This window comes from Bubalus bubalis, chromosome 12, assembly GCF_019923935.1.
Source record: "Bubalus bubalis isolate 160015118507 breed Murrah chromosome 12, NDDB_SH_1, whole genome shotgun sequence".
Taxonomy (NCBI): Eukaryota; Metazoa; Chordata; class Mammalia; order Artiodactyla; family Bovidae; genus Bubalus; species Bubalus bubalis.
In genome coordinates, this window is record NC_059168.1 from 102,796,303 (window position 1) to 102,812,872 (window position 16,570).

Consider the following 16,570-nt stretch of genomic DNA (forward strand, 5'->3'; position numbering starts at 1 on the left):
GGTCCCCTCGTGAGGCATTCTCTCCGTGGTTGCATGCTCTGGGCCTGGGTCTGCCCCAGCTGCCCAAGGGTTAGGAACAACCCCTGGGACCCCACAGGAAAGCCCCCAACCCAAGGAAATGCGGCTGGCCCGGGTCCTCCCCAAAAGCAGGAAGCAAGTCAGCTGGAGGCAGGGGTTCCAGGAACAGGGGTCCCCTGTACGCTCCCCCAGGCAGGGGTTCCGGGCCGAGCCCCGGGACAGGTCTGTGCACTTCCCCAGCACAAAGACACCCCTGTTGGTTCTCAGCTGGGGGCTCTTGCTCTTACAGAGTACCCCCAAGAGTCTGGCAGGGGAAGGACCAACCTAGCCCCCAGGTCGGGTGTGGCTCCAGGCCAGACAGGTGCTGGAGTGGCCTGCCCCCAGGGAGCGACATGACCCAGGGCCGCCCTCCCCTTCCCCAGTCAAGGCCGCATGTCCAGCTCACCCCCCACTGGCTGCCCGGGACCCTCCCACCTAGAGAGGGTCTCCACGCCCCGGGGTAGGGGGAGCTGCTGGGACAGTGCGGGCTGTGGGGGGTCAGGAAGGGTGTCTGATCGAGGAGGGGAAACTCAGGGGCCCTCGATGGGGTGACAGGCTGTTGATGTGGGCTCGGGTGGCCTCTGGGGTCAGGGCCTGTCCCAGCGGGGTGTCAGTGGCTCCCAGGGTCCTGCCAGTGACTGTTCCCTTCCACACCCGCCACCTCTCCTGGCACCCACGTGCTAGCTCCCCGAGAGGAGAAGGCCCCTGCAGGAGTGGAGAATGAGGGGACCTTCTTGGCTTCTGGAGCGGGGTCTCCATCCAGGTGGGGTTGCAGCCCCTCAGTCCCCCACTGGGAAGACAGTACCCGACTGGGATCCCTGGAGCTGTCTGCTTGAGTGTGGGTGCAAGGATGGGCGGTGAGGAATGGGGTCTCCTCTGGGCCAGACACGCTCCTACCCAGACGCACTCTCACACCCATTGCCACATGCAGAGGCTTCAGCAAAGGCCTGAGACTGGATCCAGGCATCCTGACCCGGCAAGCAGAAGACATTTCTCAATGTTTTGACAGGTTTTCAGACATATAAAATGAGAGAGACACCTCTGATTTTTTTAATTCCTGTAGAAAGCTGGTCACGACCATGGCACCAGCGACAAGCGGGCTGTTGTGGCTCGTGATGTGACGTGGCCTGGGAACGCCGGTCCTGAGGTGCCCGTCCGCCTCCCCCCAGAGCCGAGCATCTGGGGATGGACGTGACGCAGGTGTGAGCTGACTCAGGGCAGCCACCCAGAATCCCAGGGAGAAGTGCGTTCGGTAGCTGGGAGATGAAAGGAGACGGAATCGTATCAAGCGCTTATTAGAAGCAGAGCGGGCAGAAAAAGGGACAGCTGTGCATAGCACAGTCGGGAGCAGGGCAGAGACCACCCCACCCCCAGCCCCTCGGAGGCCCAGCCTCGGGAGGACACTGGCCCACCGCCGTGGACACGGGCTCGGCTGCCGGGTGAGAGTCCACACGACCACAAAGCGGGCACCCCCATGACGTTCGCACCTCGTCTTCACCCCGGGCCAGACCAACGGTCTCAAAGGTGCCTCTCCCTCTGGGGGCTCAAGGTCGGGTCAGGACCCCTGGCAGCTGAGCCCCCTGTCAGGTGGGCGTCTCAGGAATCGCAGCATTTTCTTGTGAGATTGGTGAGCTATGGCTTCCCATGGCTCGGGCAGGGCTGTGTCCCCGGTGCCAGACAGGCGTGCTGGCTGGGCTGGAGGCACACAGGCATGCCGTCTGGGACCTCAGCCCACTGCCCTACTGCCAGCCTCGCCCCCCTGGGGCTTGAGAGGCTTGGTTGGGGCCTCCAGGGGAGGAGTTCTCCAGGGCAGCCAGCTGACCAGGGCCACGTTCAGGCCCGGTGAAGTCTGTGGAAGCCTGAGTGCCAAGCAGGGTGGTCTCAGAGGACTCAGGGACGCCCAGAGAAAGAAAGTAAAAATCTTTACCCAGGACTGCTCCAACTCCAGCCTCCCAAGTTCTAGATGACCACATGGGTTCACAGTGGACCTCCATTCCAGCCCTGGGCACCTCCAGGAGACCATCCAGCCCCCACAGACCCCTTCTCTGGCTGGGACCCCCATTATCTCCAGGGTCTCTCCAGGGCTCTGCAGGGGAGAACAGCTCACCCAGAGAGCCTTCCTGCTGCCCCAACTGTCCCAGGGACCCAGGCCACAGCCCCCGGGATGCCAGGCAGGGACTGCAGACTCGCTCTCAGTATCCATAGCCCCTCTCCAGCCCAGCTCAGGGCCTGGGGCTTCAGCCCAGCAGCTCCAGGAGTCTGGACGGAGGGGCCACGGGGAGCCCATCGGCCCCCTTGGTGCTGAGGCAACCCCTGTGGCTGGTTCCCAGCTATCCTGCTGCACAGGGTGGGTTGGGGGTCTTCCCAGGGGAACCCTCCCCCAGGGCCTCCCCAAAGAGCTGGTGCTGAGCCTGGGTCCTCAGCAAGAGGGGCTGCGGTGGACAGGGAGCCAAAGAAGTCTAGAACCTCTGCTCATCACAGCTCCATCAAGAGAGTGCAGAAGCTCTAGAGGCATAAGATAACTAATATACAGAATATATCTTTTAAGGGGAAAGAAGCAGAACACTTGAAGAGACATTTCACAAAAGAAAAACAAGATGACCAACAAGGACATGGAAATGTGCTGCATTCATCTCTAACCAGGAAAACAGCAATTAAAAACACCAAGAGAAGGGGTTATATTCCAAATACCAAGAGTAACAGTCAAAAATACAAAAAGCCAGGGAGTTCCCTGGGGGCCCAGGGGTTAGGGTTCCGGCTTTCATTGCCACGCTGTTGTTCCGTTTGCGACCCCATGGACTGCAGCACACCAGGCCTCCCTGTCCTTCACTGTCTCCAGGAACTCGCTCAAACTCAGGTCCATCTCATCCTCTGCCACCCCCTTCTCTTGCTCCCTTTCCCTGCATCAGGGTCTTTTCCAGTGAGTATGCTCTTTGCATCAGGTGGCCAAAGTATTGGAGCTTCAGCATCAGTCCTTCCAATGAATATTCAGAGTTGATTTCCTTTAGGATGGACTGGTTGGATCTCCTTGTAGTCCAAGGGACTCTCAAGAGTCTTCTCCAGCACAACAACTCAAAAGCATTAATTCTTCAGCACTCAGCCTTCTTTATGGTCCAACTCTCACATCCATACATGACTACAGGAAAAACCATAGCTTTGACTAGATGGACCTTTGTCAGGAAAAGTGATGTCTCTGCTTTTTGATATGCTGTCTAGGTTTGTCCCTGATAGCTCAGTTGGTAAAGAATCTTGGAGAAGGCAGTGGCACCACTCCAGTACTCTTGCCTGGAAAGTCCCATGGACGGAGGAGCCTGGCAGGCTGCAGTCCATGGGGTTGCTAAGAGTCGGGAATGACTGAGCAACTTCACTTTCACTTTTCACTTTCAAGCATTGGAGAAGGAAATGGCAACCCACTCCAGTGTTCTTGCCTGGAGAATCCCAGGGACGGGGGAGCCTGGTGGGCTGCCGTCTATGGGGTCGCACAGAGTCGGACACGACTGAAGCGACTTAGCAGCCACCTGCAATGCAGGAGACCCCAGTTCGATTCCTGGGTTGGGAAGATCCCCTGGAGAAGAGAACGGCTACCCACTCCAGTGTTCTGGCCTGGAGAATCCCATGGACAGTCCCTGGGGTCACAAAGAGTCGGACACGACTCAGCAACTTTCACTTTTATTTTCAGGAGGCTTGTCACAGCTCTCCTTCCAAGGAACAATCGTGCTTTAATTTCATACCTGCAGTCACTGTCCGGTGATTTTGGAGCCCAACAAAATAAAATCTGTCACTGCTTCCACTTTTTCCCCTTCAGTTTGCCATGAAATGATGGGACTGGATGCCATGATTAAGATCAACATTTTTCAAATGTTGAGTTTGAAGCCAGCTTTTTCACTCTCCTCTTTAACCTCATCAAGAGGCTCTAGTTCCTCTTCACTTTCGTCATTGCCATGGCCCAAGTTCAGTTCCTGGTTGGGGAACTGAGATCCCACAAGCCATGTGGCATGGCAAAAAGCAAAAAAAAAAAGAGCCACGACTTGGCATATATGCTCTGCATATAAAGAAATAATCCTGTCTGTGCTTAGTCACTCAGTCGTGTGTCTCTTTGTGACCCCATGGACTGTAGCCCGACAGGCTCCTCTGTCCATGGGATTCTCCAGGCTAGAATACTGCAGTGAGTAGCCATTCGCTTCTCCAGGGGATCTTCTCAACCCAGGGTTCAAACCCAGGTCTCCTGCATTGCAGGCAGACTCTTTACCGTCTGAGCCACCAGGAAAGCCCTGTCTAGATTATTTTAAAAGTTTCTATGCATCAGTAAGAAAGAGAGCCACCCAAAGCAGCCCAATTGAAAGTGGGCAAAGGAAACCCCAGGAATTTCCCAGAAAGGAAGCCTAAGCGCAGTCGACCTCTAAGATGCTCACCCTCCTCTACGTCAGGGGACGCCCAGTGACACAGCCACAGGGTTCTGGGTGAGCCCACCGTGCGCCCACCGAGGGCCCTCTGAGGACTGGAGGTGCCGACACGAGCTGGAGGCAGGAGCAGACCACCCCCCCAACCTTGATCTGCTCTGAGACCCCAGGACTCATGGGCTCAGTCCCATAGGAAGGGCTCCCTGCCACACCCCCGGCAGGCCTCCAACCCCTGCGGAAGGGACTGCAGTCCACGTGGGGGGGCCCGTGGGCCTGCTCACCTGCTGGGGCCTTGAAGTCCGCCCGAGCCCAGGAGAGAGGGTGACAGCAGGCGCCGTGTTCAGGGCTCCTTGTCTTGGGTCCCCAGCGCCCAGCCCTGAATCAGCAGCTGAGACCCCCTAGAAAGGCCCCTGGGGACTTTGCATGTGGTGGCGGTCCATCTGCACAGCTGGAGACTGAACCTCTGGCTGTCGCACCTCTGGGGACACTCTAAGTGACCAACTGCCTGTGACCGCCTTTGCCTGACGCACCTGCTGGTATGGCAACGCTCTGGCTTGCATGCTGGTGGTGCCAACGCTCGCCACCTGTTCTCCGCTTTTCTAGGAGGGCCTTCACCTCTCAGCTAATAAAGACCTTTGGGGCATTTCTTGTCCTGTCTTTAATCCCGATGCCTTATTATGACAACTCAGATATCCAGAACCTTGGCTACGGACTCTGGCCTCCAGCGACCTGGGCTCCACCCTGACCTAACGGGGGACACTTCCCGAGCTTCGCTGTTAAGGAGGGGTCTGCTGGAAATCTCTGCCGTGTGTTATCAGTATGAGAATTCTAACTGCAGCACTTTCATCCTGAATAATTCATGCTGAGTGCGATCAACTTGTTTCTACCCCTGGTTTTCCTCCTCGGCTCTCCACGTAAATTACGCTGATACGCTCTCTCATGATGAATGTTTATTCCTGTTTACATGCTGTTGAGCATGATGTCTTCGTCTGGGTTCCCTTGACTTTATCCCAGTGTTTGTACACATTATGCTCGGCAGCAGGAACTGGACCGTAATCTTATGCTCCCAGGCCTCTGGCCAGGTTTTGATGCAGAGAAATCTAGTTTTATTCATCAGTCTACAGGTGTCCTTGCATGGACCCCAGCCCGAGCCTCCTCCCCTGGACACATCTGAGCCTGAGACCAGGGCGTCTCCCAGACGATGACGTGACAGTCTACACGGCAGGGCTTCTCTTGGCGGCACAGGTGTGTCTTAGACTTCCGGACGCCTTAGACCAGCGAGTGTGGGTCCTTCTAGTCAGCGGTCTAGAGGCTCCAGGACAGGGCGCCCAGGGGACGCCTGGCACACACTCTCCCTCACCAGCTGAGCTGCCCTAAGCTCTGAGGCCAGTGACGCCTAATGCTGGAAACTTGTGGAACCTGCCCCAGGGAATGCCCCACCGGTGCACCGAGCACCCCCTGGAAGAGGCATCTCAGCACCCACAAGCTGAACAGCAGTGTGTGAAGAAAGACACGGAAATAAGGACGTACTTTCCACCCCGCAAACAGCCGCTCTGCCCTTCCATCGTCTCATGCTTCAGCTGACCAACTCCTACTAATAAAACTGGACCAGACACCAATGTAATGGAGAAGCAAAACCTTTAGGGATGATTTTAGTGGCAAGTGCTGAGGACCACTCATTTTAAAATAAGAATAAACACTCAAACTTTATATCAAGTTCTGTGCATGCAATTCGTTACTTTTCTGTAGGTATGTTCTACTTCAATTCAAAAAAAAAAGAACAAGGACTGTACTGCACACAATGAAAATTTAACACCGGGAATAAAAAAAGGCAAAAAAAAAAATCATTTCTTACAAAATAAGAGACTCGAGAGATTTATCAGTTCAACTGGAGACAAATGGTTGAAAAAAAACACTTTAAATTCAAGTGCTGGGACTTCCCTGGTGGTCTAGTGGTTAGGACTCCACTCTTCCCTTGCAGGGGAGTTTGATCCCTGGCCGGGGAGCTAGGATCCCACACGCCACACAGCCAGAGCAAAATAAAATAAAAAGGGATGTATGAAAAAACCAAAAAGGAAGGTATGGCTGGTTCATGTTGATGTCTGGCAGAAATCATCACGACATTGTAAAATAATTATCCTGTAATTAAAAATTTTAAAAATAGATTAAAAAAGAAATGAATTGTCAGCTGAAAGGAAAAATGCACAATATAAGGAAAAAAGTTGAGAATTGGGGAAAAAAAAGCCCTGATGCTTCAGCCTGCCTGGCACTGCTGCTGACGCCTCCCGATGCTCACAAGCTTCCACCACAGGCCCCCGACCGGGATGAGCAAAGAACAGGCGTCGTCTGGGGCATGTGAGTCCCCATTTCAAAGCTCGGTCCCTGCAGCGGCATGCTTGTCAATTTAACCAGTCACATCACAGAGCATTTCAAGCTGTAGATGCGGAACGTGTGTACAGATAAGTGCCCGACAGTACGTCTCAGCAGCCCCAACCCCAGGCAGCATGCAGCCTGGCTGAATGCAGCTGAGACCCATGGTAAAGGTACTTGGAGTTCCCACTCACCAGATGAAAACACAGACCCAGACGTGAGCTTCCAAGTGTGTGAGCTTCCGAGCTTCGTGACACCCAGTCTCGACTTCACTTTCAGGGGAGAGTCGGGTTCTATGCTGCTGCTACTTCCCTGTACAAGGAGCAACCCCAAGCTCTCACGGCCAAGAAGGGCTCCCCTGAAACCACCCCTCACAAGTTACATCTGGGAGTGAGGACGTGGAGATCAGACTGCATGGTATACTACACTTTATCATTCATTCCTGCCAAAGTGGCTTTTCCTCACTATTTAGGAAGTAACTTGGAAAACGGTAACTTGCTCTTTCTCAAGAAGAGAGAACACACAGATCCCTCTGCTGGCTGAGCACAGGAAGAGGGGAGGGAGCCAGGAGCCAAGCTTCTTCCCAGGGCAAGTTCCACCCCTGAGACCTCACACCCCAAGACCTCAATGGGATCCACAGCTCGGGCCTTGCCACGGAGACCCCGAAAGCGAGACAGAGCCACACAACTCTGCTGGCAACGCCAGCAGCCTGGGACAGCCTGGGACAGCCCCGACCTGAGACCCGGCCTGGCGAGATGCCACCATGAGGCGCTCTGCCCCCCACCCATGCTGATGGACTTGGCCGCGACCCTGACGCAGCAGCCCAGCCCATCCGCCCCTCCGCCAGAAACTAAGGCCACGAACTGGGAGAAGAGCTGCTTCGAGGCCGCCCACGCCCGCTTCTCAGAAGCCAAACTGCCTTTCACCAAGTAGGTCGGCATCAATTACGAAAGGTTATCCGAGTTCATCTTAACTGGAGATTTTATTTCAGGTAACTTTTTCCCCACCAAGTAACACCTACAATTTTAAGGAACAGACGTACAACCTAGGGACTTCCCTGGCAGTCCAGGGGTTGGGACTCTGTGCTTCCCCTGCCAGGGGCGCGGATTCAATCCCTGGTCGGGGAACTAGGATCCCTCAAGCTGTGAAGCCAAAAATAACACATAAAAGACACCACCAAAAAAAGAAAACGTGTAACGCAGATGTAAATTTGGAATTATGCTACTTTTCCATGTGCCAGAGCAGAGAACAGAGTTTGGACCCAAACAGCCCAATCAGACATGGATCTGCGGTGACATGCCAAGTCAGAGGACACACGGGAAGACAGCCTTCATCTGGCGTGTGCAAGCGTGTGTATAGATACATTAATGCCCCTGCACATTTATTTGTAAAGTAAGCAGCTCACCCATTTCACCTGGGCTGTGGGATCCCAGGTCACAGCCAAGGACTCACGCGAACTTCCTCACCCAGGTGGACAGGTGGTGGGCTGGAATTCTGCAGGGCAAAAAAGGGATGCCCGGCCCTCCACGGTGAAAGCGAGACAAACATGCAGCTGCCCGGAGGGCAGAAGGTCTGCAGGGCGTGGCCCAGTCCCAGGACAGAGGCGGCGACTTCACCGCCACAGCTGAGACACGTAAATCCCCGCTGCGGGAACACGCCCGACCCTCGCTGCGACGCGCAGGGGGCCCAAGGGGCACGTCCGGCCCCACATCCTGAGCGCTGGCCCAGCTGAGCACCCAGGGGCCGTGGTGCCGCGGGTCCTTGCTGAGCTTGGCAGAGGGCGCCCAGCATGGGAACAACCCCCACGATGCCCCACAGCCGACTGACCATGTCGGAAGACCCAGAGTTTGCCCAGAGGTTCAACAGGCCTGGGACATCTTGCCCGGGGGCCGGAAGCACCTCTCGGTCTTCCCTGAAAACCTTCTACCTCCTCTGACTCCAGCAGGACCGCTGTGAATGTGCTCAGAACGTCACGGGTTCTGGCCTCATCAAGGAAGAGGCTGGAAGGGCGTCTTCTCTTGATAAGAGGGCAGTTAGCCAGAAACCACTGGAAGCTTCTCCGCAGTGTGGAGTGGGGACCGTGACCCACAGAACCAGCCACGACAACCTCACACAAACGTGGCCATAAAAAGCAAATTAGTTAATTACTTTATTACATTTTAGTGCTTTCTTAAAATAAATATAATAATATAATTATCAAACATACAGTGAGAAGTAAAGCACACGTGTGAACGGCATGTCACAGGAGTTCACTCAGGACTGTTTCAACACTCAGCACTGGAGAAACCGCACAGGTCTACCTATGTACAGACGACCAACCGGCAGGGTGAGGCCGCCGCGTCCCCTCCGTCCTCGTGGACATGGTCACTCCCCTTTGCATCGGAAATGACCAGTTTGCGTGTTTTAACTTTTTCTCTCTGTTGAGCTTCAGTTTTTTTCTTTTCTTTCTGCAGTTTTGAGATAAATTCAAGTAACACTCCGAAGAAAAAAAAAAATGTGCAAAACTAAATAAGTGACTCCAGAATGTCCCAGCGGTCGGGTCAGCGGGTCAGTCGCACGGGCAGCGTGTGTGCAGGCCGCGCCGGAAGGTCTGGTCCCGAGAAGCACCGGGGGCCGGCAGGAGCACCAGGCCCACCATCGGAGGGGAGGCGGGGGGGACCGGAGCGTCCCGCGGACTTGTGGTTCCCGGACAGCTGCCAACGACCACTTTCTGTTTGAATAGGCAACGCGACCAAACGCTCCGTCAACACGGAGAACCGCAAGCTCCCCGGCAGGCCCGAAGCTCTTCCGGAAGCCAGGATTGGGACGGGACGAGTCAGGACGTGATAAAAACACTAGAAAGAACTGTCAGCTTAAGTGCATCATCACCTTTTTAAGAGAAACATGCTCAGAGTAAAAAATATTCTACTTTACCAAAAAATCTGTCTTTATTAAAGTGAACAATCATGGGCGCGCGACCCCCAACGTACCGGGCGAGGGCTGTGTGGGCACGGCTCGCCACCTCCAGCCGGGCAGACGCCAGTGAGTACCGTGCCTCCCTCGTGACTGCGTGGCAGGGGAACCCGCCGCACTTGTAAACGTTATTCTAGCAGAAGACAGACCGCAGATTTCAGTGCTTTTAGGGAACTGCTATTTTCAGTAAACTTTTTCTGAGCAGCAAGAAACAAGAATTTTGTTTTTTTTTTTCCCAGAAATCTTAGAATTGGATATAAACGTTGGCAGTAGACACAATCAATAAATATTATACAATTTCTCAAATGAAAACAACTCCCCACCATGAACTCCTTTCCTACAGACATTCAAACACCCTGACCCGAGACCAAGTCTCAGTCCTGTGATCCCGTGAGATCACAGCCAGCCACAAGAGCGGGGGGGGGGTCAGGTCATGTGCAAAAAGGGGTGAGGTGGGAGGCGAGGAAGCAAAGGAGATCACTTTAATTTACACTGAAGGAGAACTTCAAGTAAAAGGACCCCACTGCCGGCAGCTCTGGGACACGCCCCGGCCGGGAGCCTCCAAGCAGCAGGGCCGGGTTGACCGCTGGGACCGATCGGGCCCTGGCTCCACCCCCGTCCTGGTGCTGGGAGCTCAGGGAGGGGTTTTCTCTTGTTGTCTAGAAGCCTCTTTGAAAAAGGTCTGTGATTCTGCATACTTCGTACCCAAAAGGAAGAAAGTAATAAATATCGACCCAGCCGGTGCGTCCGCAGACTCCGCCGCGCCAGGGTCATTTGCGAGTCTGCGTCTTCTTTGGCGCCGAGGGCCGCTTGGGCTGCCACAGGTGGTTGTGGATGGTGAGCGCGTCCACGCTGACCGACATGGTCTTGGCCGGGATGAGGCTGAACTGCTTCCGGTCCGAGCTGTACTTGTACAGCTTGTCGATCATCTTCTTGGCGATGCTCTTGGGCCCGGTGCCCGTCAGTTTGCAGATCTCCTCGGTGTCGGGATAGTAGCAGTAGAGAGCCCGGAACTGGCAGCCGGCGTCCCGGAACAGGATGATGTAGTGGTTGGCATCACACTTCTCCAGCTCCTGCGGGCGGGGCATGAAGCGGGGAAACACGGAGTGTGAGCCCCTGCAGTCGGACCCCACGCCCACCGCCCGCTCACCCACCAGGCTAGACCAGAGCCGGAGCGGGCGTGAGGAAACGGGCCCTGTTCCCCACTGCCAGAGGGGAGGGCGCAGCCGCCGTGGAAACGAGTCAGGCAGGTGTTTGGAAGATGGAACATCGAGTCACCACGGGACTCAGCAGCTCTTTTCTCAGGGATGCGCTCCAGAGAAATTAAAACACGCATCCAGGGAAAACTCGTGCAGACGTCTCCAGCAGCATTATCCACAACGATCAAAGGCTGACGCCACCCAGATGCCCCTCAGCAGACGGATGGACAAGCCGTGGTCTGCACGGAAACGGGACGCTCTTCAGGCGCAACCCCTCGGACAGGCTCGACGACATCCTGCCAGTGAGAGATGCCGCCCAAGGTCCGCCTCGGGATGAGCCCCTCCACGTGACACCACCGGGGGCGGCAAACGCTGAGGGGACCACAGAGCCGGGGGCCAGGGGAGCGGCCCTGGTCCAGGGTCCCTCTGGGGGGCGGTCCTGGCCCTGACTGCAGCCCTGGGAACGCAGCCCTGACGCCGCTACAGGGGGCTTCACGCTGGGTGAAGCGTCCCTCGCCAGGGCCGTCACAGAAAGGACCTGGAGCAGGGCTGACGGCCACTCCTTGTTATGGCGTCTGCCGCACCTGGCTCTCAACCTCAGAACGTTGTTACCGCAAAAACATGTTGCCCGACGCCCCTCACACTTGAGAATGCTTAGCTTCCTACCCTGCAGCTCTCTGAGCCTGGCCTGGGGTGCCGACACCCTCCGAGAGTCTCCGCTCACCGTGAGGACGCCTCCTCGTCCCTCTCAGACCTCATCTGGCCCCCCTGCTGCCCTGTTCACTGGAGCTGTCCAGCGGCCACGGGACCCGCGGTCCGTGAGACTGCGCATGGAGGTGGGGAAGCCAGGGGCTAAGAAGATCCCTGTGATGCAAAACAGTGCCCCTCCTCCCACTATTTGTGTTTATAGAAAACTGATTTTCACAAATAGATACTATTCTTCTCAGTATCTAATGGGCTTCCTATTATTTTAAATAAATTCACATATTTATAAAATTAAGAGTAAAAGGCAAAATCCCAGTGATTTCAACAACGTAAAAACTGTGTCTGAACACGAGCCAAACCAGAGGCAGAGCAGCCTCCAGGCCCTCCCGCCGCGCCCCCACCTTCACACGTCTGTCCCAGGCTGGCAGCTCATGCGGTCACTCCCCGCAGAGGCCCTACGGTAGCGACCCCTTGACCTCTGACCCCGAGCTCCTTGGCTCCAGCCAAACTGGGGCATCAGTCCCACCTGGAGCCTGGGAAGCCCCCAAACCTGCATGGCACCCCTCCCGACTCCAGGCCTCTGCTCAACGACCCCTTCCAGTGAGACCCCGCTGGCTGACCAGACTGCCGCAGCTGCCCTGGAGCCCCATGCTGCCCCCTCCACTCTTTCCAGGCCATCATCACCGTCTGACCACAGCCACAGCCAGAATCAGTTCAACCGCTTTTGTGGACAGGCTTCTGGGAGCCGGGCCGCCCTCCAGCCAGCCTGTGGCTGTCTGCATGCTGTGACGTCTGAGCCAAGCCGGCAGCACGTCCTGTGGGTGCCCACTACAGGGCCGTCTCGGACCCGCCGGCAGCTGAGGAGCTGGTGACCCAGGGTACAGAGGAGCCCCGCCCCAGCAGGAGCCTCCGTGAGGCTACAGGCACGCACCCAGTCCTAACCTGAACCCTCCGTCCGGACTCTCCACCTGCTGAGGCCACCGCCACTCACCATAAACAGTGACTGAGGCCTGCGGCCCCCGGGGAGGAAGCATGAAGAGGACACAAATAACCAGCATTTTACCTCAAACTTCCATTTCTCCAGTGGCCCCAGTGCAGAGCTGGGGCGCCCTGTCTCCACCCCAACACTGTCTATGATGCTCGAGGACAGCCCCCTCCTCGACAGCATGCCAAGCCGGCTGGCATCCCTGTGAGGAGCCCCACCCGCCTCCCGTTCCCTCAGGGCCGTACCCCAGGCCCTGCCCGACCAGTGCAGCCTCTGTCCTGCTGGTCCGAGGTCTGCTCTTTTGTGGAGCCGTGCTGAAAGTGAGGGTCAGGGCACGCCGAGCAGCGTGAGCAGACAGGACTGTGTGCCCACGCCTGATCACATGTGTGAGACAGCGGCCTCTTCTGTCAGCCATCAGGATTCTCCCCTCTAGGGAAAACCTTCATTCACAAATACCCTTCCTCTACGTGAAAACTTAGGTGTGAAACTTTGATACTTGCCTCTAATATTGAATTTTTGTGAGGTTCATTCACTTTTCCTGCGAGACAGCAATGGGATATAGCATTGTGAATGATTGGTTTGTTCGATTTGCTGCTGGGCTCCTTAAACAGCTTGGGACCTGTGAGAAGCAGACCAAGATGTGCAAAGTGAGTATCTGTGGCACGCATGTGCATGCGCACACACACACAAAAGGCAACAATCTTATAAAACCAAGCAGCAGACAGGCTAAATTAGGAGTGTTCATAATTTTCTGAAAACGCGGAGTAACAGCCAGTTCAAATCTATGTGAGAATTCTAAGTTATAGGTTTTAAATAAACTAAGGAAAAGGTTAAAGTAAGTAATAACTTACTCCCTTTCTAATTTCGGTTTCTTTGATACACAGAAAACACAGAAGCGGGACTTCACACCCTGAGCAGCGCGGGGCTCCCACGTGCCCAGGACACACAGCACGAGCGGTGCAGGGGCAGAGGCTGCCACTCCGGCGCCGCGCCCTCCCTCCCCACGCCGCGCCCTCCCTCCCCACGCCGCGCCCTCCCCGCAGGGGAGCACAAGGCTGGCACCTGTGTACTCGGCCACGGAGGCAAGTGAGGACGCGGCGGAGGCCGTCTCCCAGTCTCTGTCGGTGCTCCTGCTGGGGTTGCGGCTCAGCACGGGCAAGGCTTCCAGGGACTCGACTCTGCTGGGGAGGGGGACAGGGCAGGGATGGGAGGGTGGCAGGCACACCTCTTCTCGCCTGTGACTGGTGCCGGCTGGTGGGACCCCACCCCGAAACGGGCTGGGCTGCACCACCAGCATAGGAAAGGCTGTCGGCCGCAGCAGCAGCGGGAGTATGGCCAGTCTGCCCCAGCAAAACATGGCACCAGGGACAGAACCCAGCCCGGGGCACCAAGGGGCCTGGGCGGGGAGGGCCACCCTCAGGTGGCACCGCGGAGTGGGAGGGCAGCACCTGCCCTGCTGGTATGAGAGCCAGGTGACCAGGGCCCGGACATTGCTGCTGCCCCCAGACAAGGGACGGACCAGGGGAAGAAGGGGCCTGGTGGGCGGAGTCCAAGCCCAGTGGGGTCACAGGCCTCTCTGCTCCCCTACGGCCTCAGCCATGGCCCTTGGGCCACCTCCACTGACGGGGACACACTCGTGCCAGGAGGCAAGTGTGCGCAAAGCCTGAATTCAGTCCCGGTAACTGACCGTCTGAGCAAAGTTCTAACCGGAGTCCAGAGTCCACGGGAGGCGTCAAGAAGCTCCCAGAGGTACGGCAAGGCAGGACAGCAGGGACCTGCCTGCCAGGAGGCCGACCCCAGTGTGGACGCAGCGTGGACAGAGACCCGCGGGGGCTGCTGAGGCCTGTGGGGGGTCAGTGCCATTGACAGGCTCCCCAACACCACCTCCTCCTGATTCACTCCTTAATCACAAAGGGAAATGCCAGTGCCCACGGGAACAGCACCTTAGCCCACATCAAGGTGACACACGACAGGCTGCTCTGGGAAATGCACAAGCCCCTCTCCACGGTGCTGCTGCCAGAAACACACAGGCTGGACTGGATCGGGGGAAACCTGCCGAGGGGCAGGCTGCAAAGCCACTGGCCTGTCCTGGGCAGAGCGTCCAGCCCCGGGAAAACACAGGGGGGTGAGCGCCCGCTCCAGGGAATGAGCACAAGCACTCAGCGAGACCGCGCCCCACACGGGCCTGGGCTCACGGAAGGACCCTGGGGACCGGCCACGGCGAGCGTGGACTGCAGACCCAACGGCAGTGCTGGTCTATGATCGTGGTGACAAGAGGCAACGCCCCTGCTCAGAGACACGCGCCCTCAAGTGTTTAAGGATAAAGAGGGTGTCGTCAACTTACTACTCTCAAAAAGCTAAAAACACAAACGCGTCCAGAGCTGGGACAACGAGGAGGCAGAGAAAGACAAACGCAGAACCGTCTCTGCAGTGGGGGAGCCTGGGCGAGCGGGATTAGCTCCCGCGACGGCACCGCCGCGGCTCTGAGCTGCCCAGGCCCAGCCGGACGGCCCGCTGCCCACACCGCACACACCCCCGCGGCACCCCGCTGCTCACCGCTGCGAAGGCGTGCCCCCCGAATGCACGCTCTCGGGCTCTGTGGTCGCTGCGGAGGCCAACGACAGGCTGGAGCCCGACTGGGCCCGGCTCAGGTTATCAGCTGCCGGAGACAAGACGAGGCGCGCTTCCGTGAGACGCACGTCCCCCACACCAGCCGTCTGTACGGGGGTGGGAAGGGCCCGCCGCCTCTCAGCACCTGAGGATGCCAGCGCGCGACCCCAGCTTTGGAGAAGGGAGGTGGGAGCTGACGGCCGGAGGGGTGGTGGAGAGCGCAGGGGCGGCGGGGAGCGGAGGGGCAGGGCCCACACACTACCTCCGGCCCTTCCCCCGGCCCTGCTTACGGGGGGAGGCGCTCTTAGGTCCCAGGTCACTGCATGGCTCCTCCCGGTGGACGGACTTGGGCCGTGGCTTCCTGGGCCTGGCCTTGGGCTTGCCCAGGCCCTGCTCCTCCAGGATCTGCTGCTGCTTCCGCCGCAGGTACTCCTGCTTGATCAGCTCCCGCCGCGCCTTCTCCTCCTCCTTGCGGATCCGGTCTTCCTCTGCTTTACGCCTGCGGGAAGGACCGGCCGGGGCGTCCTGCTCACGCCCAGAATCGGGGGGCGGGGGGCATGATAGACCCGGCGGGCAGGCGCGTCCGTCACCTACCGTGCCTCGTCTCTCTTGAGCTCGACCTCTGCCTCCAGCTGCTGCCTCCGCACGCGGGCCTCCTCAGCCTTGCGCTGCTGCTTCAGGAGGAAGGCCGCCCGCTTCTTGGCGAGCTCGTCATCCGCCTTCTGCTCGTCCTGCAAAGCAGACGTCACCTATGAGCGGCCGGACGGACCCTCAGGGAACCCCCAGCACGGTCACGCCCTGGCCCTGCCCTAAAGGTACAGACAGGATGTCTGCAGTCACCTATGAGTGGCCGGGACCAACCCTCGCGGGACCCCCAGCACCATCAACCCTGGCCCCGCGCTTAACGCCCTGAGAACAGGAAATGTAGTCCAGACGCTTCCTTACCCTTTTTAGCTGAGGAAGGAGCCCCCCTTTAGAGGTGCTAAAATGCAAACGAGAAACAAGCCGCGCCGTTCAAAAGGCAGTCAGTGTGCTGACGCTGACTCTATTTGCCCGAAAAACCACACACTCGTTTCCACAGCAGGAGCTGAAGTGTGTTTACAGCTGAAGCGCACGAACGCCAAGCAGGGGCCTGTGTATCCTGACAAGACGGCCCTCACTGCTCCGTCCGTGTGAGCCGCCCCCAAGGGCCAGGACACAAGGAGAGGCTCTCAAGACAGAGGAGTCTCACGGCTCATTGCCCTCTCCTCCTGAAGAAAAAGCTCCAAGATGTTTCCTGAAGCTTCTCCACC

General features: G+C 57.4%; 1 protein-coding gene across 6 annotated transcripts in view; it reads right to left on the minus strand.

Annotated features, from left to right (window-relative positions):
* Window positions 1-8,963: 8,963 nt before the first annotated feature.
* CAMSAP1 (calmodulin regulated spectrin associated protein 1) overlaps window positions 8,964-16,570 on the minus strand; it is a 43,993-nt gene continuing 36,386 nt past the window's right edge. For 3 of the 6 annotated variants that reach the window (XM_045162388.1, XM_045162385.1, XM_045162387.1), the window contains 6 exons: window positions 15,873-16,009; window positions 15,569-15,777; window positions 15,225-15,327; window positions 13,731-13,849; window positions 13,169-13,287; window positions 8,964-10,852 (listed from right to left, as the gene is read on the minus strand). In XM_045162388.1, coding sequence (XP_045018323.1) covers window positions 10,550-10,852; window positions 13,169-13,287; window positions 13,731-13,849; window positions 15,225-15,327; window positions 15,569-15,777; window positions 15,873-16,009 — 990 coding nt within the window. In that variant the 3' untranslated portion in view covers window positions 8,964-10,549. Of the gene's footprint in view, window positions 10,853-13,168; window positions 13,288-13,730; window positions 13,850-15,224; window positions 15,386-15,568; window positions 15,778-15,872; window positions 16,010-16,570 lie in introns of those variants that run through there. The other 3 variants (XM_045162386.1, XM_045162390.1, XM_045162389.1) reach the window with 2 other exon arrangements.